Raw genomic sequence first — 21,129 nt, forward strand, 5'->3', positions numbered from 1 at the left:
TTAAGACATGGACTCAGAAGGTATTTTTTAATTAAAGCCATAGGCAATTGCCTGGGAACACTTGAAAACACAAACCTTACTTTCTGGTTTAGCAGTGATGTACAAGTCCTATGTACAGTATAGAAAATGTACAGGTAATTCAGGTTCCCAGTGTCTTCAAAATTACTGGTTGTGTATCTAAAAGCAAGATACGAAAATGAATTATTCATCCACACCCAAACTGCATAAAAATGTATCACTAAATGCTATTCATTGAAGACTTTTCAAGACTGATTTTATTGTGTATGGTAATGAATTAAATCTTTGTGATCTGTTTTTAAATTAAGTGATATAATCGCACAGTTTCATCTTTCTTGGTGATTACAGCTGAACAGTTGGGATGCCAAAAGCCCATATGCAAGAGGAGCTGCATTTTTAAAATTAAAGATTTATAATAGAGACACCACTGTGGAACTTGAATGCTGTAGCCATTTCCTAATGGGGGTGGGCTGAAAGCAGCCAATTGTGTCTGTCAGTGAATGCCTTATTTAAGGCACCCAAGGGAGGTGGGACAGAAGCAAATTGTGTCTGATACTTAGTGCTGACAACATGACTGTGTTTTAAGATGACGTTACAACTGAAACTGAAAGAGACTTGAAAATGTGAAAAAGCTGCAAACTTCTGTCCCTTGATTCTCCAGTTCTGAGGGGATTTTTCCATTTTTATCTGATGTCTCAGGGATATGAACAAATCCAGGCTTTATTCCAGACTCGACTGTAATTGAGTTTTACTGTCTGTGCTCAGTCAAAGACCTTCCCCAGAAGCAATCTCTGTTTATGTAACCCTTGTGATGGGCAGATGGGCTCAAGTCAGAGTTGTGATCCAATGTAAAATCTTCCAAAGTCCACAGCCTGAAGGATTTTCTGGAGAGATGCTTGTTCAAACTTATCTATGTTCAGATGATCTCATCTTGGGCTCACCTGCAACTGATTCTCATATGACACAGAAGTAATTCTGTACAATTTGTCATTTGATGTTTCCTACCCTGTTTTGGACTAATTTTTAAAGCTACTTTAATAATTTTCCTACAGTAATTATTTATTAAATAATAGCACAAATATATGTATTTTTTTCTCCTTGTGGCACTTCTTTTCACCACATTACTATTGCAAGAATAATTTCTCTCTGAATAAACCCAGTGGCTCCAGAGCACTTCTCTTTTGCTCCCAGCTAGCCCTTGAGAGAGAAGTGAACTGCTGTACTGACGTTATCAGCATAAGGTTCTTCAAAAATCGAGTGCTACAAGTTCTGGAAAAGTTTGCAGCCTTTTCCTCCCTTGGTGCCCTAGCTGATCTTGGCAGCATTTTTGGAATGCCTTAAAACAATAGAAAACAGCTTGCATGCCTCTTGACTGACATTTTTTGGTCAGGCACTTTTCAAACCAGCTGCTTTTCTAACTAATTGAGCGCCAATGTTTGTGATGTTTGCATGCTGGTAACAGGCTACTTTCTGGTAACAAGGCATTGGTCAGAAGCTTGTTAAGCCAATCATGTTATGCTAAATCAGCAATGCAGTTCAAACCTAAGCCTCTCTTCTAACACTTCCTGTAATTTTGTCTTTAACATTTACGGGCCCTTTTGGTGCGTCTTTAACCATTCTGTTTTTTTCCCCTCCTTCCTTCTTTCCAGAATCCTAACTGTTCAATGCCTTTTTTCTTTTCTCCTTCCTTCGAAGCCTCCTTGCCTGCCTGTCTCTTATTGCTTTTCTTTGTCTCCGTTCTGTGCTGCCCCCCTGCCCGCTGCCGCAGAGCTGCTGGCTCTGGGTGCGCGGCGCGTGGCACCCGCGCTCCATGACTCCCGCCCCAACTCCCCCTTCCGACACCACCTCATGCCCCCTGCCAAAGGTAAGGAGCCAGGCCTCTCTCCAGGGAGTACCCTCCTGCCTGGAGATTTGTTCTGAGAAGGCGTCTCTGGGAGGTTGCCTATGGCTGTGTAGCTGAGCATGCCTCGAAATGTGCTGCTGCACTCAAAAATACGTTTAGAATAGACATAATGTCCTTTTTGTGGAGGAAATATGTCATTTCTAAGGGCCCTAGTTGAAGAGTCACCAAGCATCTACCTGGTAGAAATACACAGAAAAGCATTGTCATTTATTACTCAGAACCTGTATGTGCCTAATTTAGCTTCTTTCTAAAGCAGTACACAACGATCCCTTCAGCCATTAGTTTACCAAATTTAATTATTACTGCCACATTCTTAAAACATGCAGTGAAAAATTGATTATGGTATCACTGAATGAGAACAGGGTGATCAAAAATATGGAGAAGAAAAAAAAGAGATGATATAAAGTTCAATGGCACCAAGGAACTTAATCTTTATTATTCACGTTGGCAATAACTGGAGCTCAACAAAGTAAAATTAAAATCTCTAGGCCTCTCCTCAACTAGTGCAAATCAGCAGGCTCTGCTGAAGCCAGTAGCACTGCAAGGATTTACATTATCTGAGGATCTGGTCTTTTTTCAAACTTTTTTTTCCATGGTTTGATTTGGAGGAGGATTCTTCTTTCACTGTGTCCCTTCAATGAACTCATTTAGCTCAATAAGCTTTTAGTTTTGTTTCTTGCTTTTTATGAATGTGGTTTTACTCTGAGGTCTATTAGAGCACTTGGGTGGGCCATCTCTTCTGTTTGGGGGGAGAAGGTCATAGCTTATATCACCTACAAGAGCTCAAAAATAGGAAGTTGATAAATTGAACATAGATTCCAATCTGGCACCATTGATTAATGTAGATATTCATACACTGGAGATAATCAAAAGCAGTTGCAAGAAAGTTGTTGCCATGAAGTTTCAAGAAATGCTAATAGATCTCAACATCATATCTCATCAGATCACCACCACTAACTTTATTCTTGCCTTTTTAAAGATGATTTTTGATAATCTGCACTATCTACTTTTTCTACTATGTCTCTGTTTTTTAAAAAAATCTCACTTAAAAAGATTGGGACCCTTAAAAATAGCTATACTGCTCATTTCGGCATGCAGTAAACTCATAGTCCTTGCAATTTCAACATTTCTTTGCTGTAAATCCAAATTAATGCTCACACTCTTTCAAGTGGCATTTTCATACTTTTTCTGCTGAGAAAATAGCTTCTTCAACAGATAAATGAGAAGAACTATTGGAAATCCATGCTTGTTGTTTCCAGATTTCAGGGAATCACCTTCCATGCAGATCGAGTATCTTTTTCAGTTGTTGGTAGAAAAGGCCAAGTGAGATTGCAAGTGCTGTAGGCAGAGGAGGAGTTATGGTTTTTATCAGATATGTCCTGAAAGATGTTGTAGGAATCCTCAATATTCTGAAGGCCTGGGCATCATTTATGTGTCATAACTCAGTCAAGCTCCTGAAAGCTCAAATTCGTATCACTGTGACAGAAGAGACACCATGTGATCTTTTTACTGGCTCAGCCTTTCTCACTTGTACTTTTAGCAAGAAGGTGAACTCGCTGTTGGTTTGTAAGAAAGATTTCACAGAACTATAACTTTTAGGGTTTTTCCCTTTAGGAGTCAGAATATACAGATCATATCTCAGCTCCTTAGGTAAAGGGGCATGATTTCCCAGCAGCATAATGATAACTGCAGTGTCATATGACACATTACATCCATGTTATTTTGTATACTCAAGCCAGAAAAGAAGACATTTAGACCAGTTTGGGTGTGTTTTCATACAACATAAGGCTTAAAGAAGCATAATGATTAAGCCTCATAGACAGCCAAAATTAAAGAAATTGGAGGAGTGAAAGGAGTCTAAACACACCTCAGAGTGAGAGTTTGTTGATGTAACATATATGTTGAAAAAGCTGGAATAGTGTTTATTATGCATCAGTTTAGACTTCATTTAATCTAATTTGGACTCTCCATTGAATTTAGTCTTGTCTCAATAAAGTACTGTCTTTGCAATGAAAGAATCGAAACAAGCCACGAATGAAAGAAACCCTGACCCTTCTGAAATCAGAGACAAAACTCTTATTGAGAGCCAGGATTTCATGTTGCATGCCTAGAATTTTTCAGAGGCATACAAGAATATTGCAAAGCCTCCATAAGATTTCCATGTAAAAGAGTTCCAAAGTAATGTGTATTCCTTAGCTCACAGACCTTCCCATGAGGAATCTACCCTCCTTTATAGAGAATTTGGACCTTGGTTTTCACAGGTTGCCTCTTTCCTTCCCTGAGGCAGGTCTCTGAAATCAAGTGCTTTCTGTAACCTGGTAACTGTTTCTAGGGGTTTGTGGATGCAGGTGAAAGTTCTGCTCTGGAAGACAGTTGTGTATTGGCTTTTTCATGATTTTCAGTTTTCTGTGTGAAATAAAGACTACACATCTGGACAAGAAGATGAATGATAGTTTGACAAAACCTGAACAGGAGTAAGGGTTTCAGGTACTGTTGAGCTTGTTTTCCTATGCCTACTCAGAAGTAGAGCCACTAAACTGGAAGCTGACAGAAGGCTCGGTGTTGGTTGCATATGGGTTTTTTTGGCCTGGTTCTGTGAGCTGAGCTTGTGAATCCCACAGTGAGCCCAGTGGTGAGCACTTCAGAAGGCAGCAGGGACCTGCATTACACTGGGCTGTGTGTAGGCAAGCAATTCTATTCCTGCCTGCTGGGGCAACCTGCCTAGCAAACAGCTGGAGAAAACAACTACCTGATGGAGCAAAGGAAATGAAAGGGAAAAAAGGCTCTGAATTTCCCTTCTGCTGTGCTCTAGTGATTGGTTTTTAGATTAAGCTTGTTCCGTTATCTCTTAACACACAGACATATTCAACTTCATACCAAGGGCGTGAGAATTAGTTCCTTTTACAGAGTTGGTGAACTGGAGCGCTCTTGTTGCTTTGGAGAGTTAACAGTAGTTACAGCATATCTGAGACTCTAAGAGAGACATTTCTGTGCAGGCAAGGAACCCAATTTTATGGGTTTTTATGTAAAGCTGCAAGCAGGCTGGCCATGAGGCCCTGGGAGACAGGTGCAGGCAGCCAGGAGCTCTGCTGTCCTCTGTGCGTGTGCATTCTGCAGATGCTGGCGCTGCTTCCATAAATTGTGGGTGGTTTTGCAGCTGCATCCCCTGCACTCAAGCGTCGTTATGAGAGTGAGTTCCTCAGGGATGGCCTAATGGGAATCTAAGTGGATGTACCATTCCCTGTTGCAGAGGTTGGAGGTAATGAGGAAGTGGAAAGGGGAGTTATTTGTCACTACTAGCAGGAGTCATTAGGTACCCCAGGAAATACAAGCCAACAGAGATATCTGTAAAGCATCACATGCAGGATGATACCACAGTAATTGTCTGCCTGGTACTGGGTGCATTATATATTTCCAGTCCTCTCTAAACAAATTATCTATGTCCCAGATGCAATACATTTATGGGTGTGAGCACACCTAGTTGTGTCTAGAGGTAGAGAGGGGTCTAAGAAGGGATTCTTCCCTGAATTTGTAGTGTTGATGATAGAAGCATTGCAAATTGAACACACACACATTTAGTCTACCAATAGATAAAATGTATTTGTGATTCCTCTGTTGTGGCAAGTCCACAGGTCAATAAATCCCTTTTGTTTTTCTCTTCCATTGAGTGTAATTGCTAAAGGAAGCAAAAAGGCAGAGTGACATGTTCTCTATAAACAGCTGACTGTATCTCGAGACATATTAACATTAATGGAGTTTCTTCCTTATAAAACAATGATTTAGCTGAAAAGTAACTCATAATTTCTCAGTAGAACCAAGAGACCTAAGTAAAATCAATTGAGGTGTTTCACCATCACAGTATCTCAAAGGGTGGAGAAGTAGAACACAATATTGGAATTTCTAAGTAAAGGGCCATAGATTGAGATATAGCAGTAATGTTTAACTAATCATTCATGCTGCTTTTCAGAGTTAGCAAACCTAGCCCTTACTGTTACCTGGCCAGAAGCTCAGCATCACTGCACCCGAAATGGAAAACCACCATCAATGCATGTGGTTGAAAGAGCATCATGAAATTTAGGGCTGAAATGTCAAAGTGCTAAATACAGAATTTTGCACATGCATTCTTCTGGGCAAATTTTGTACAACCAATCCCCCTGAACTATGCATGTAATTTTTAAAACATTCATATGCTGTGGGCTGATTTGTACACTGGCTGAAGCCTCTCAGGCACATCTCAGCAAAGTTTGTAAAAACCTTTTTTTTCCTCCTTTAGTGCCTTTTAGATTGGCAGATGACTGTTCAAGTAGAAGAGGATTTTTTTGTATAAACTGTAAAGCCTTTTTTCCTTCTCCACACCTATTTCTCCACCCCAAACAGATAAATAACATCCTGAATCTAACGTTTTGGGTCTTCTAGCAGGACATAGGAAACAGGCCTGATTTTTAATTTTTTTTTATGTTTTGTAGCTGTTCTGTATTTGTTACCATTTCCTCCTCCACCCTCTGTTATTTTTAAGGTTCTTTAAGCCCTTGTGGATACCTTAAAAAATGGAAGGGGTTTGATGCTCCCCTACTTTTCACTGCCAGGGTGAGTGAAATAAGCACCCATGTGGATGTTTTTTCTTTGTGTGAGTTTGCTCTCATTTGAGAAATGATACAATAAAAGAGACAGCAGCATTCTTTCAAGGTACACACGCAGAGATATGAATGGATATCTGGCTGTTAAGTCTGGTTACGTGGGATCCACCATCGTGGTTGTGCAGCAGCCCTCACTCGCTGACAAGACACAGAAACTTCCAGGGCCATTGGATTGCTGTGGTGCATCATCAGGAGGCAAAGGGGCAGTGCCAATAGGAGTGATCCTACAAAGGGAACAAACTGTGTGTGCAGACTAGAACTAAGGTTTTTAGGTATTAGATTCAGATTTGGTAAATCAGCAATGATGAAGTATTGTCATCAGAACCAAATCTGGCATTGAAGGGGATTTGGAGCGGCACTAACGATGTGGGTGCAGCCACTTTGCCATATCAGAATTTTCCTAAACCAATGAAAGAGTGTGTAAGGAACAGTTATGCCTTTTGATATGGGCCAAGTGAGCTAACAGCTATTTTCTGTTTCTGGTTTCTGTACACTTTTGGTTTAGTGAACTGTAGTAACTGCCAGCATCTGCTTCTATCTGCTTTGGGTTTGCATATCTACTACTCTGCTCCGTGTTTGCGCCTTCTAATTCTAAATAGCAATCTCTGTACTAAAAAATCATTGCCAAGTAACCTTCCATTCTTCTTTTCTGTACTGCCCATCTAATCACCAGCTACGAGCACACAGCTCCTGCCTGCATGCCGTCAGAATGAGTCTGAGCTGCTCAAACCTCAACTCCAGCCTGAACATGAACTTTTGTCTCTGCAGGAATATCAGGGGGGCAAAAAAAAGTCACTGGGGCTACTGCCAGTTCTCCTTATTGTTTGTATTTACACTTTTAGTTCAACTTCTTTTCTCCCTGGAGGTTTTGATTCCACCAGTTTTGTTTGGGTTTGATTGGGCTTGCTTTTTTTTTTTATTTTACTTTTTTTTTATTGCTCTCCCTCTTCTCATTTTGTTTTCTCCATTCTTTCATTGGAGGCAATGAGCCGTCCAGCGGTCGGAACTCCCCTGTCCCCTATCGGCCTGACAGTCGCCCTCTCACTCCAACTTACGCTCAGGCCCCTAAACATTTCCATGTTCCAGGTAGGAGCTGGCACTGTGTGTGTCTCGCTGTCCTGTCACAGTGTAGAATGTAGCCTTTGTAACCTCTGTCTTGTCTCCATCCTTTCACACCGTTTACCATGGGTTGCACCCTCCTCAGGGTTTGGAACTGCTTCTGGGCTCGCTGAGAGGAGTAGTGCCTTAAGAAACGTGGGGTTTTATTGTGATTTTTATCTACTCTCTTGGTCAGGTGCTTAATTAGAGTGCTGAAGTTTTCAGGGTCGGCTGATGGCCTGTGAGCTGTATATGAGCTATGAGAGCCTGATTTTTCTCCCAGTTACACCAGCTCACCACCAGCACAGCTCTGCTAATTTTAGAAGAGTTGGTTTTGATTCACATGCAGAAAAAGAGGTGGCCAGTGAGCCATTACATATGTTGTTCATTCAAATGGTTGTGACTTGTTTCAGTCTTGAACCCAACAATTCTAGTTTAGTGTTCCTTTCCTTCTAAAGCAGGTGAGGTTGTTTCTTGTTTTGTGCAATGGCTTGGTGTCCTCAGAGAGACCCACAGATCCACAAGGATATGTGTGCCTTAGGATGTCCTTTCTACAGAGGGCAGTCTCTGTTTTGCAGTGAGCTCTGCAGTTGCTCCAGCATCTGAGAAGACCATGTGTCTCAGATTTAGATGGGATGAGCTGTGTGTCCCTAAGGTTTGGACATGCATCTGGCTGCCTCAGTGGTAGCTGAAAGGCTTTTCTATCCAATTATTTTCAGATTCCCTTCAGCCTAGTGTTCCTCCTCACTGCCAGAGGTTACTGCCCTTCCTCCTCTCCTCAGACTGGCAGATAAAGAGTTTGTGCACAGCCCCTTTCAGTCAGCGTGACCTGGTTTGGCTGAGGTCGGCTCTTTTAACTGCTTAAGCTCATCTGGCTCTTGGTGCCTCACCTAAACTCAAGCCTAATTGCATGAATAGCTATGAGAAATGACCTGGAGCATGGTGGGGGAGCTCTCCTCACCAGCTGGGGCAGTGCAGCCACAGAAGGAGCTGTGCTCCCACCCTCCCTGGAGCTTTCTGGAGGCCGTGTGCGCAAAAGGACTGCATGACTGCCCTCGTAATGCTCATACCTGTTTGCTGCTCAAGTGGCCATAGCAGATCCCACACAGGAATGAAATAACACAGCCTTTGTGTGCAATGAGTTTGCCTGTTTATTTCAGGATGTAGGGTTCTGTAGAGTAAGATTTGCCTCTGTTTCAATAGATTTTTAGGGTTAACTTTCTTTAATGCCAAAAGCAAAGTTGTCTCCTATAACACTTTAATTGGATCTGTGCTACAGTACTTGTTTCTGAAATTCCTTTTCATCTTTCACTCTAATGTAACTGAAAACTTTTTCAGGCAGCATAAAGTAGCAGAATGGGTTTCTGACATTAATTTTCTAGCTCCCTGTAGCTCAATTTGCTCTTCTAATAAGATTTTGGCACATTGTTGCACTGTAGTGCTGATTTTGGATTAGCTTTTGTATTTGTAGCTGTGCTGAATACATGAAGTGTTGGCTGGGGTGGGAAGGTAGTTTAGAACAAAATGGTTTCTGTCTTAGATTATTATTTGGAAAAATATGGTATCATTTAGGCATGCTGTAGATTTACTGCATTAGAGTTCTGGGAAGTGTTTTTATTCTGATTTACATAGGTAATATGCAATATGGTGAGCTTTGTATAAAAAAATTACAGAAAAAAGAAAGAAAATCTGTCCTTATGGTTTGAGAATTAGTAGTATATCAGTGAACACTGCATAAAGAATGCCTTTGACTCACTGAAATGTGGCTGTTGTTGCCTGTTTAAAGCAGTGTCCTAGGTGGCTATTTTGTTCTCTGGATTTTGAAGTGAATTGTAGGCTCACTCATTCTCCTCTGTTCAATCCAGCCAGTCAGTTGGAAAAAAAACTGAGCTGTTCTGACTGAAGCACAATTTTCCACAAAAGTTATTTGGGGTGGTTTCCCCCAAATGGCTTGTATCTTCACCATTGAAATGTCTTGCCTGCTTACATTTCTTCTCTTTTATCCCACTTTACAATTGATGGTTCATGAGTTGATGCATCCACATGCTACAGAATCAGCTCCAAAGGACTTCATACCACATGTCTTTGACTTTTCACTTGTTCTTTTTTTTTTTTCTTTAAATAATCTAATTTTGTATAATACTAGAAATAGCTTTCTGGCTTTTTCTTGTGCTACATCCTTGATTTGGTCTATCTATTGCTTTAGTGGTGGAGTTATCTTTGTCTTACAACTGAAGTAGTTTTCACATTCCCTTTTTTTCTGTTTCTTAATATCACAGATCAAGGTGTCAACATTTACAGGAAACCGCCCATCTACAAACAACACGGTAAATGACCTTTCCCTTTTTATTTCAAAATTGGAGTGTCAACTGAATTAAAAGGTGTGCAGTTAGTGAAAAGCATTCTGTTTTTACTTTGCAAGCATAAAAATTAGTAATCCAAGCTTGAAGCAGCTGTAATTGCATGTCCTGGAAAGTGATTATGTTTTAAAGCCTGTTGCTTTGTTTGGATTATATGGTTTAATCTTGCCATGTGGATATTAATGGCAAAATTGCCATTAGCTGATATTTTGCTGTTTGCATTATGATACCTTCCATCATTTCTCTTCTTTAAGTTTATATTTTAAGAGTACAGGTACTGGTCATGTTAAAATGGATTAACAATAGACTGATATCTGACAGGGACTTCACAAAATAGCCTTATTTTAAACAGATACAGTACAATAATTTATTTCAACAGCAAAGAGAGAGATGTTATAATCAGACTGGAATGTACCTTTAATGTGGCTTTAAATAAGAATCTTTAATTAGTGAAGATATTACGGGTGACTTATCACTGACAGTGCTAATTTGACTCTCAGCCCTGTGATACAGCTCAGGTAGTTTGCTGTACTTGTTTTTCCAGGCGTTTGGGTTCTGAGCTGGACAGCAGTGTTAGTGCTCTAAGCTTTTTGGTGTCGGTGTTGTCTTAGCAAGTCAGAAATGCCACTGTTGGCAGAAGCCCACAGCCTTGCCTGTCTTCAGTCCCACAGGGGAGGGCTGCACTGTAAAGGAGTGTGTGCACTCTTCCCTCCTGCTGTGAACAGAAAGCTGTGCATAGGAGGTGGCTTTAGTTTACCCCTGTGAAAGACGGGTCACTCCACTGTTTATAGACTCAATTTTCATCCCTTTGCAGATGTTTTATTATGAAATGTGTTCAGGGTTAAGTAGCAAATCAGCAGAACCACAGGGTTTAGATGAAGAGTTGGCTGAGAGCCATTGAGCTGGGATGAGCAGGAAAGCCCACAGGTCCATTCTGTAGTCAGGAGCACTGCAGATTACACTGCTGTGGTGTCACATAAAGGATTTCCCCTCTTTTTTTTTAAGTTTCAAGCCATATGCTCATTTTGAAAAAAAGTCTTAACATTGTTTCTGTTTATTTTTATGGTTTTAATGTATCTCCTCACCTCCCATTAACATGTGAATGTTTAACCACTGACATCACCAATTCTAATACGTAAGTACGGTTTGAAGTCATGCTTTGGTAAACCCTGACCAGCTTCCCCCATGATTAGGGTTTTCCAATTATCAACTGCTCAGAATTCCCAATGATATCTAACACTGATGTTGCTTAACTACCTGGAACATGTTGGATGAGCAACACAGTGCATCACTTTGTTAAAAGATGTTTTCCTGTTAAAAAAAAAAAAGGAAAGAAGATTTTGGAACTGTTGCTTCTGATACAATAGCCTCATATAAGCAAAGGTGATTTGAGCTAACATTTTCCAGCTCAGAGGTAGTTAAGGTTGGGTTTAATGTACATTGAATCCTATTAGATGACTTTTTTATTTTTTAATGTCAAGAAGAGAAAGCCATAATGCACATCCTCACATGCTTTTATAAGGCTTTGGCTTAAAATGGAATTTAAGTGGAAGCCCCACTGCCAAGCTGTTTTGTTGGTGAGGTTCATTGCTTAGCAAGTGCCTTGCCAAGTTGATCTTAATGGAGTTTAGTATTTATTAATAAGTTCATGTTTGCTTTTACTACTACTGCATGCTCTAAGCAAGGGCATGCAGCATGAAAAAATCCCTGGTTAAACATACTTGTTTCAGGTTTCTTTTCTTCTTTGTTTTGCAGCTTTTCACAGATACAATAAGAAGTAATTACCATCAGTAGTATTAGAATTTGTACTGTTACTCTGATCTATTGGCTTGCTTCCCCTAGAGGGAAAACTTATTAGTACATAAATCTGAGATCATCTTCATAAATAATCAGCTGTCCTTAGGAGATACTGGCAAATACTCTTAGGCTGCATTTTCTGATTCTTGCCCAATCATTCTTATACCCTAGTAAAATCCAAAACCGATTTGGGGTTATTTTAGGGTGGGGTTGCGGGAGGAGAGGAAGGTTTGATCCCAATCTATTGGCAAGAGAAAGGCATTGCTTTGCTTCAAACTGCAATTGGAAAAGCAAAACATGAAAATGTTTGTTTTTGAAAACTAACTTCTTGTAAAGTACGAAATTTTGCCAAAAGAAGGCTTTGTACTGCTCCAGATTATGACATAGCTAAGTTCCCTGATTGCCATCTAGATGCAGCTGCCTTGGCAGCACAGAGCAAGTCCTCCGAGGATATCATCAAGTCCTCCAAGTTCCCAGCAGCTCATGCACCAGCACCCAACGAGATACCAAAGATTGAGACTGACCACTGGCCAGGCCCTCCCTCCCTGGCTGCCATAGGTATGCAAGCACAAACTGTTCCTCTCTGCACCTCACAAGGTACTGGTGACAAAGGGACACGAACAGCACAGCTGGAAAAACGTGTAGGAAAGGTGGTGTCCACTCCAGATGCTCACCACAAAGTGCAGTTCTCCTGGTGAGGCCACTGAGTGCCTGATTCTAAAACTGTTGAACTGCACTGAGTAGAAGAGGATTTGCTAAAGGGCTTTGGGATTAATCACACAGATATTAACCCATAAGCAAGTTTTTTGAACTTTAGTGCAGTAGCTTTAAAAGTGTGGTGTGTCACACGATCCTGACTTCTTTCAGTTATTCCACTTAATCTTTTAGTCCTAAACTAATAGCAAAAACTCCATAGAAAACATGATTGTTTCCAAGCACATGACTAATTTTATGGCAAGAAGTGACAACCGAATTGGAACAATTAACAGACTAAATAATTCCTGATTTTCAGAGTTACTGTTTCTACAGGCTATTTTTCTTCTTTGTTGTGGCACTACACATATTTTCTTTTCTTTAATCCATGTGCATCATCAATTTAATTTTTTTCTTTATAATTTTTTCCTTTGTTGTGTTTTTATTGACCCTTATAGCAAAAAATAAATGATCTAGCCTGGTTCATTTCTGAAGCTGTGTCTGAAGCACTGAGGTGTTGCTTGTTTCACGTCTCTGTGAGGAAATGTATGGCTTTCATAGCAATGGGATCTTCACAGAAGATCTTCTGGGAGAGGAGACACAGGGTGGGAGAGCTCAGAGACCAACTGAAGGGGCTGCACATGCAGCAGCAGTTTTTTGTTAATTGGAATTGCAACCTGACAAACATGTAGAGTCCCTGAGTCACAGAAATAACATCAACATTCTTGAAGCTCTGTCATCTACATACTTGAAATGTCTACATACTTTAAATACTGAGTTTGTCTAGCACAGGGTTGGTAAATAACTATATCAGATAAAGCCCTCTGTGGAAAAAAATAGAACTGCTGTCTAAGTACTTGCACAATAACACATTCTGTGTATTCATGGAATTGTCCTGGCATCCAGACTGGATTATTTCATAAGATTATTCAAGAAAATAAAAATTATTATAATAAATAAAATTATTATAATAAATAAAAACTAAGGAACTAAAATGTAGAACACCTGTGCCTTAATTTATTTTAGCTTTATCCAATGGATCAAATTAGTTTACTTCATTTTAGACTAAAACCAATGCCTTGTTTATCTCAAATACGAGTGTTCATTTAGGAGACCAATGTAATTTAATTTTCCTTTTGAAATGGTAATTCAGATTTGCTTCTCGGAGTCTAGATAAAAGTGTAAATGTAAATCAGAGTTTAGATTTTCAGCTGTGATCCAGTTGCTGGTGTTACTAAACCCTACGTTTGCAGAATCAGCAACATGAACTCCTGTGACTATTATGGTGAATCGTGACTTTTGTACCCAGGACCATTGCTAGTTTTTGAACTCATGTGTAGTTTAAGTTCTTGTTTAGTTTATAACAAGCCTGATAACCATAGAGCAGGCTACCCAAGTGAGTTTTATTAAGAAGGAGTTTTGAAAAAGTCTTTGTACTTTGCGAGAAAACAGTGCTTTGTTTATTCAGCAAATCAAACTGACCAGTACTTTGAACTAGCATTGAAATCTTCGAGCTGCAGTTGAACTGATGCACAAAGCTCTCTCTGTGCTGTGGTTTTGTGGAAGCAGGAGCTGACATGAGACGCAGGTCAAGTGGAAGGGAGGAAGATGATGAGGAGCTGCAGAGACGCCGGCAGCTGCAGGAGGAGCAGCTCATGAAGGTGGTTATAAGCTTGTCCTCATGCTGTTCCTGAACACCACCCAAAAAGTGCCCCTTTGCTTTCTGTAAGCAATTCCTACCACTGTCTGGGTCAGCCTTATTTTATTGATATGTTATTTTAATTGCCATTTGTAGCTCAACTCTGGTCTGGGACAGTTAATATTGAAGGAAGAGATGGAGAAGGAGAGTCGCGGTAGGTCAGCCCTTTCTGCCAGTCGTTACGATTCTCCAGGTAATTCATGGAGCCAATAAAGCTAATCATGAACAATGGGTGGTAAACACCACAAATACACATAGCAAGCAGTGTCCCAGAAGAGAGACAGCTGGGAAGACTGCTTGATATGTGTGTTTGTGGTGATCTGCCCTGAAAGAGTGGCTTTGTTCATCGCCTGGTGTTGGTGAGGGGAGGACTGTGGTGGTTGTTTTTTAATTTGAAGAAATATTAGGCTGAGGATTTTGAGGAAAGAGTTGCTTTAATATAGATGAGGAGTGGGGGAAGTGTTCAGTGACTGTGACATCACACACACTATTAGGCTGGGTTATTAAATTACAACACATTTTGCTTACACTGGTGGTTCCTATTTCTGTTTAGTCTCTTCTCCCAGGGAAAGAAATTCAGCATTATTGACCAGTGGGGCTGCATATTCCAAACACAGCCAGTGTTTTCACCTGGACTGACATTTCAATTTGGTGTATTTTGTTCCAAAGCAAAAGCACAAAAGCTAACTTAGATTGGTGACTTAGATTCTTTGCCTTGTTGCACATTTTGGTGTACAGCTGTGGCCTTCTCACATCTCCAGAGAAGGGTTTGGGGGTTTTATTTTACTCTCTTCATTCACCAGCCATTGTAACACAGAAGCTGTACTTTGAGCCAAGAGACAAGATCAGTCTCTCTGGAGTCATCTACTAGAGTAGCTGCCAAGCAAACTAAGATTTCCTTGTGCTCCCTGTTTTATAAGTGTGTTGCCCTGATGGCCTTGGAGAGGATTCCTGTGGCTCTCACTCATTGTCTTTATTTTTTACGGGATCAGAGTTTACCTGCTCAACTCAGAGCTGACGATTTTTTAATTAACCTTACACAGGTTGGAGAACTCCTTTATTTGAGATATGTCCATCCCTCTTTGCAGGGATAATTAGTGCAGTCATCAGTTGCCTTTTGGAATCAGGGGTGATGCCAAAGCTGATGGCGTGGATGATCCATGAGAATTATTTTCAGTCCAGTGGAGACCACCTTGATTTTGAGCCTGGAAAATCAGTGTCCCTTATTAATGGATAAAGCAGGATAAAGCTGTTTGTAACTTATAGAATATGTGGAAGTTTGTGTTGAGTTTGGGACTGAGTTTCTTAAAGTCAATGTGTCTCAGTGGCTGTGTGTATGCTTGGCTCTTTTAACTGTGTATTTTGTACTAGATAATTCCTCAAGTGTTCTAGATTTTTAGTTTCCATGGGATTTTTCCAGTAAAATATTTTCCCTTCCTCATTCAACAGCACATGCTTCAGCCTCCAAAACCTCTTCTCTCCCTGGGTATGGAAAAAATGGACTTCACAGGGTAAGATGGTGATTCCGAGAAGTGAAAGGTGACTTTAGTTATCCATGGTATTTATTTCCATATCAATTGTATTGGATTTTCAGTTTGATAAATGTTTCTTATAAAACCACCTGAAGTCAGACCAAACCTATTTTCTCCGCCCACAAACTACTTTGTTAAAAAGGCAAGAAAGCAATGCAAGCAATAAAATAAAATTGAGGGGGAAATAAAAAAAAATAAAGCAATTTATTTCTTCCCATGTACCAATCTGCTTGCAAAGCCATGAACTGTGAATTTATGTTCTGTCCCTCTTTTCCTGTTGCAGCCGGTCTCTACAGATTTTGGGCAATACAACAGTTATGGGGATGTGAGTGGTGCTGTAAGAGGTAAGGATCAGGAGCCTTTTACAGTCTTTTAGTAATAAATGTAAAAATGTTATGATGTTTGATCATTTCTGCTGTTTTATATTAAGGCTGTGGATGTGATTACTTTGTATTTGCTCAGTACTTTCTAATTTTCTCTGGCAAACTCAATTAACTCAAAGCACTTCAAATACCTGTTAAAAATGTTGGTTTTATTTTGCTTAATCTGTTACATGGAACTGATCCTTGTTCATACTTTAGCATTGGATCAAATGGCAAGCAAGTAATGTGTGCATTATCAGGAATATGAACTGAGTTCTGTGAGTTTTGTGTTTTCTTTCTCTGAAAATTACCATCCACTGTGCAGTCTGAAAGAACGTGCTGCAGTGAAGAAAAGGAGATAATGCCCTCCCATCCCCAGTGCTGCTCATGATCTTCATTAGGACTTTGAGCTGGATGTGGTACCAGTCCATGCCAAATAAAAACTGACAATATTATTAATGAAGGTTACAAAACTTGGACAGTTAATGAAAAGAACTACAGTATTTGGAGTGTTTGACCCTACAGACTAAGTCCAAAATTAGAAATGCTTCTGGCCTTAGAGAATCAGATGGGATTTTGGAAAAATCAGGTCGACCACAAAACAGAGAAGGATTCTCTGGTAGATTGTGATTGATTCCTGTCCTTCCACATGCTAAAGCTGATGAGATTTCTCTTTTGCCTTTCAGATTTCCAGGTAGAGTACGGGTTTTCATCAATCAACTGACAGCAGAACCTAAAGCAGCTACTTGTTCAACTCTGAATTTCTGCTACAGGGAAGGGTTTCTTAAGACAATAGCTTTGATTTTCCTGCATGTTTAAGCATAATCACCAATGTAGATCCTTATCAACAAAAAACAGGCACAGCCACAGTTTCATCCTTGTTACCTCCCCGGAGCTGAGACAGCTCACACCCGTTCTGTGACTTGCTCTGTAAAATCCACTGTCTGTTCCTGTATGAGTTATCTGTAATAGTCTTCTCTGGACACGTGAGGGTGGATTTATTTCCAGCCTCTCTAGTACTGATCCTAGAGACACATAGAAAGTCTCCTCCAGAGGAAATTTTCTCTCACTCCAGGAGCTTTGAACTCCTCATTTTTACCCTGGAATTCGCTCTCCAGACAAGATGGCTGATCAGTAGTTTTCTGCAGTGCTGCCATCGCAGATGAGCCAGAAAGAAGGGTGTTTGCAAATAGAAACCTTTTTACTTCAATAACTGCCTGCAGGGTTTTTCTCAGAATGGTTTGAGTCTGCCTGGCTCCTCAGCACAATCACAATATGGAATGGCAATTTAAGAAATTGTTTAATTACTGGGAGAATTTTGTTAATGGCATATCAAAATCATGATGATTGGAAAGAGAATAAGATTATGAGAGGGGAGCAGAGCTGTCCATGTATTGTGCTCCAAATGTTTTTTCCTTAGGTTTAATACCTGTGTCAAAACAGCACCTTTTCACCCTATCCCTGTTTGTGTTCATAGTACAGATTTCCCATTGTAGAGACAAAAAAACCCAACAAAACAAAACAAAAAACCAAAAACAAAAACAAAAGAAATCCCTCAGCTGAGACAGTAAATTACAAGAAGGAAAGCCCAGAACTGTAAGAGTGCTTTCTGTGCTATTGGGTGGGATCTGAATTAATGCTAGGGAGGAACTAGAGGAGAACTTCACCTAGTCACTGAGCTGGGAGAGGGTCCCCCACTCTCTTGGGGTGCCCAGGTGCCCCTGGAAAGTGGTGCTGGTCAGCTCAGAGGGGCTGTCACCAGCCTGAGCAGGGACAGGAGCTGTGGTGGCTGAGAGGACTGAGGGATCCCTCTGCCTGCCTCAGAGGAGAAGGGAACAGTAGCCATGGCAATGATTGAAATAATAAGACCAAGAATTAAGACTTGAAGGAGGTCTCAGGGCAAATTCACCTTTGTCTTCACCACTATTTGAGTGCCTTTACCCTCTGTGTGTGTAACCTTTGTGTCTGATGTGTACCTGTATCCGATGCAGTCCCTCCCGGATGGTCATGTCCCTGGAATGAGAATGGACAGAGGAGTATCTATGCCTAACATGTTGGAGCCAAAGGCAAGTGCAGATGTTATTCACTTTCCTTCAAGACACTGAAGGTTTTACTGTGAAATGCAGATAAAATATGGGAAATGTCTTAGTTCCCTTGTTTTCCTTTACGTCACCTCAGTCCCTGCTCCCTATGTGCCAAACCTCTCCCTTTGTTCTGCACTTTGTTCTGCAGGTGTCAGTGCTCGGGCAGGCTGAGGGCAGCCCAGGTGGAATTCCTGGGTTAAGGAAGCTTTTCTAGGGACAAAGGGATGGGTATGGAAGGTGCTCCATTGCTGGTTCTCTGTCAGGCTGTCACCAGCCAAAGCACCAGGCCAAAGTCCTGGGAAGGTCTCAGATCTGTCCAATTCAAAATGTGCTGCAGAATATTGCGTCTCTCAACTAATTGTTGAGGCTGTCTTAATTCCAAAGATTATGGCAAATCTTTGACTGGAAGTCAGATACCTACATGTCTGTCCGGATCTGTTCCTTAACTCTCAGCACTGTTAACCTGAGACCTGTCCATAGTGTTGAATTCCCTGTACAAGAAACTCTTCTAGATATTTACTGGAAAAAGACACAATGTCTGCTGATTATAATCTAAGTTACAAATTAAAATGCTTTTACAGCTATGTCTAGAGATGCCTCAGTCAAAAATAAATGTAACGTATAGAGGGAATTCAACCAGGGCTGTGTTTTAAATCTTACAACTTTATTGCTGATGAACCTTCCATGAAATCATGATTTTGCCAAAGTTACAAGGATCAGAATCTCTGCAATTAAGTGAGGAGCTCACTTTGCAAACCAGATTATTTCTTGTGCTTCCAATTCACCTCCAGGCAAACTGTACAAGGCAATAACCCTGGCTTTATAAGCTGAGACCCCAGTGCACTGTGCAGTTACAAGTGGTTTTATATATTATACAAACACAACCGTGAGGACTCCTGAGATGCTACTTTTTATTCCAAATGATTTCTCTTTCAGTGCAATAGAAATTCTTACAGTCACCACTGCTGTTGATGTATCCAGTGATTTGGGATGCTATTTGGGGTGACAAATTCTGTCAGTGTTATTAATGACAAAATTTAATGATTATTTATTAATGGTTATTTTAATTATAAAATTTATGGGAAATTTCCTGAGATAATAGATCACTTTCTGTTGCTATTTATAAAGGTGATGCCAGACCCTCAGGATGTGTGAATTGGCACTGTTTTTATTCATGTCAATTGTCCAACACTTACAACTTACACCTGCTAAAATAAAATTAGACAATTTAGAGTCAGCATGAAACATATGAAAATGAAAAATTAATAATCCTAAGAATGAGCAGATATTACCAAATGGTTCTCCAGAAAGGACAGAATTTGTGCATCTTGCCAGCCTGATTAAGACATGCCTTGTGTGAATATTTAAATATAAAATGTACGTATGACCATAGACCTTGACTTAAACTCTGCCTGTTTAAATATGAAAAGTTACATTTTAGTTTCCTATAATGCTGTTTATGGTAGCCATTTCCATTATCAAACATAAAAAAATGTAATTCCAAATATAGACCTACTGTACAATTGTGACAATGTCAGAATCTTATAAGAATCATATCTTAAAATTGGTATGTAAGTACACGTTATTTAAATTCTTATTACTTACAATAAAATCAGTGGTGTGTTCATTGATGCCTGAATGTTGTTCATTATGTTTTTGAAAAGTACATTGGGATAATTGTTAACAATGAAATGAACTTAATTGCTGAGTACTGTGCAAAAGTTGATTAAGTCAAACTTCTTCTGATGTTGAAATAATGTAATTAACAGCATTTGATAATAGGTCAGCTCTCTCCAGGAGAGTTTTGGTGGTCTCACTCATGTTCCCAGTGGGCAACTGGGACAACACAAGACCCATAAATGGCAGTAAAGGCTGAGCCACTGAAGTTTCCAGAGGAACTTCATTGACTGGAGAAGGGGCTGGATGAGGGGTCTGGGGATGCTGCTTTCCTACTCCGCAGAGACAGGCAATGGGAAGGGCTCTAGAGAAGCTCTGGCAGACAGAACATGAGCTCCCCTAAGTCAGTCCAGGCATGGAAGTGTCTATCAAAGGGAAAAAAAAATTAGAACAGAGTTTTGTTTGCCAGGGATGATTCCAGAAACTGATTTTAATATTTTCTTAAATCCTTTCCAAGCAGCACTGTTTCTATCAGTTGTTTGAATAGCTTAACTATCCAAAAAGGCAAGGAAAACCATGTGATAAATTCTACTGAATGCAGTGGCCCCCTCTAATTAATATCTTTCTTATTCAGAGATGCTGCTTTTTTAATGTACTTTCATGGTTTTAAAGCCCACTCACTGTCTGTCCTTAGGGTTCTGCCACACTCTGGCAACCATTAGTTAGGCCAATGAGTGACAAATGCAATTACCTTAATAAATTTATACATTGATGGGAATATATTGCCTAGAAAGGACTCTGCCTGACCAAAGCCAGCTGATGTGGTATATACACCATAAAAATTGTGGCTTTACATTATGAGGTAGTTCACTGCCAAACAAGTGCTTGCTCTCTCCAGATCAACTTGTTTTCTATACAACTTTAGGAAAAAAAGGATGAGGAAAAAGAAACCCCACCAGCTGATATTAACTTTGAAAAAGAAAACAAATATTTGTGTGTTTATGAAAATGAGACACATTTTGTTCTGCCTGCTTTAGACTATAAATATAAATATCTTTTTTCCCCCTTTTTATACGTTGTTAACAGATTTTTCCATATGAAATACTCATGGTGACCAACAGAGGGCGAAATAAAATACTAAAAGATGTAGACAGAACCAGGCTGGAGGTAAGAGAAGCAAGTTCCTAAATGCTCTTTCCTGCTAAAGTTGTTTGTTGTTTGTGAAAGCTGACACACTGAAATGTGGGTGCTGAGAAATGTGGGAAGATTTCTTAGCACTAATCAGGGAAAGAGGAATCAGACATTGGGAGGAAGCAACTGCATCTCCTC

At 40.1% G+C, this 21,129-nt stretch overlaps 1 protein-coding gene across 12 annotated transcripts in view; it reads left to right on the top strand.

Annotated features, from left to right (window-relative positions):
• The window catches only part of ABLIM1 (actin binding LIM protein 1), a 187,534-nt gene that overhangs the window by 159,307 nt on the left and 7,098 nt on the right, over positions 1 to 21,129 (top strand). For 3 of the 12 annotated variants that reach the window (XM_063405280.1, XM_063405278.1, XM_063405273.1), the window contains 8 exons: positions 7,540 to 7,644; positions 9,936 to 9,983; positions 12,225 to 12,371; positions 14,076 to 14,167; positions 14,302 to 14,398; positions 15,655 to 15,716; positions 16,021 to 16,081; positions 16,786 to 18,164. In XM_063405280.1, the coding sequence (XP_063261350.1) occupies positions 7,540 to 7,644; positions 9,936 to 9,983; positions 12,225 to 12,371; positions 14,076 to 14,167; positions 14,302 to 14,398; positions 15,655 to 15,716; positions 16,021 to 16,081; positions 16,786 to 16,823 (650 nt within the window). In that variant the 3' untranslated portion in view covers positions 16,824 to 18,164. Of the gene's footprint in view, positions 1 to 7,539; positions 7,645 to 9,935; positions 9,984 to 12,224; positions 12,372 to 14,075; positions 14,168 to 14,301; positions 14,399 to 15,654; positions 15,717 to 16,020; positions 16,082 to 16,785; positions 18,166 to 20,886; positions 20,968 to 21,129 lie in introns of those variants that run through there. The other 9 variants (XM_063405282.1, XM_063405283.1, XM_063405276.1 and 6 more) reach the window with 7 other exon arrangements.

This window comes from Prinia subflava, chromosome 9 (genome assembly GCF_021018805.1).
Source record: "Prinia subflava isolate CZ2003 ecotype Zambia chromosome 9, Cam_Psub_1.2, whole genome shotgun sequence".
NCBI lineage: Eukaryota > Metazoa > Chordata > Aves > Passeriformes > Cisticolidae > Prinia > Prinia subflava.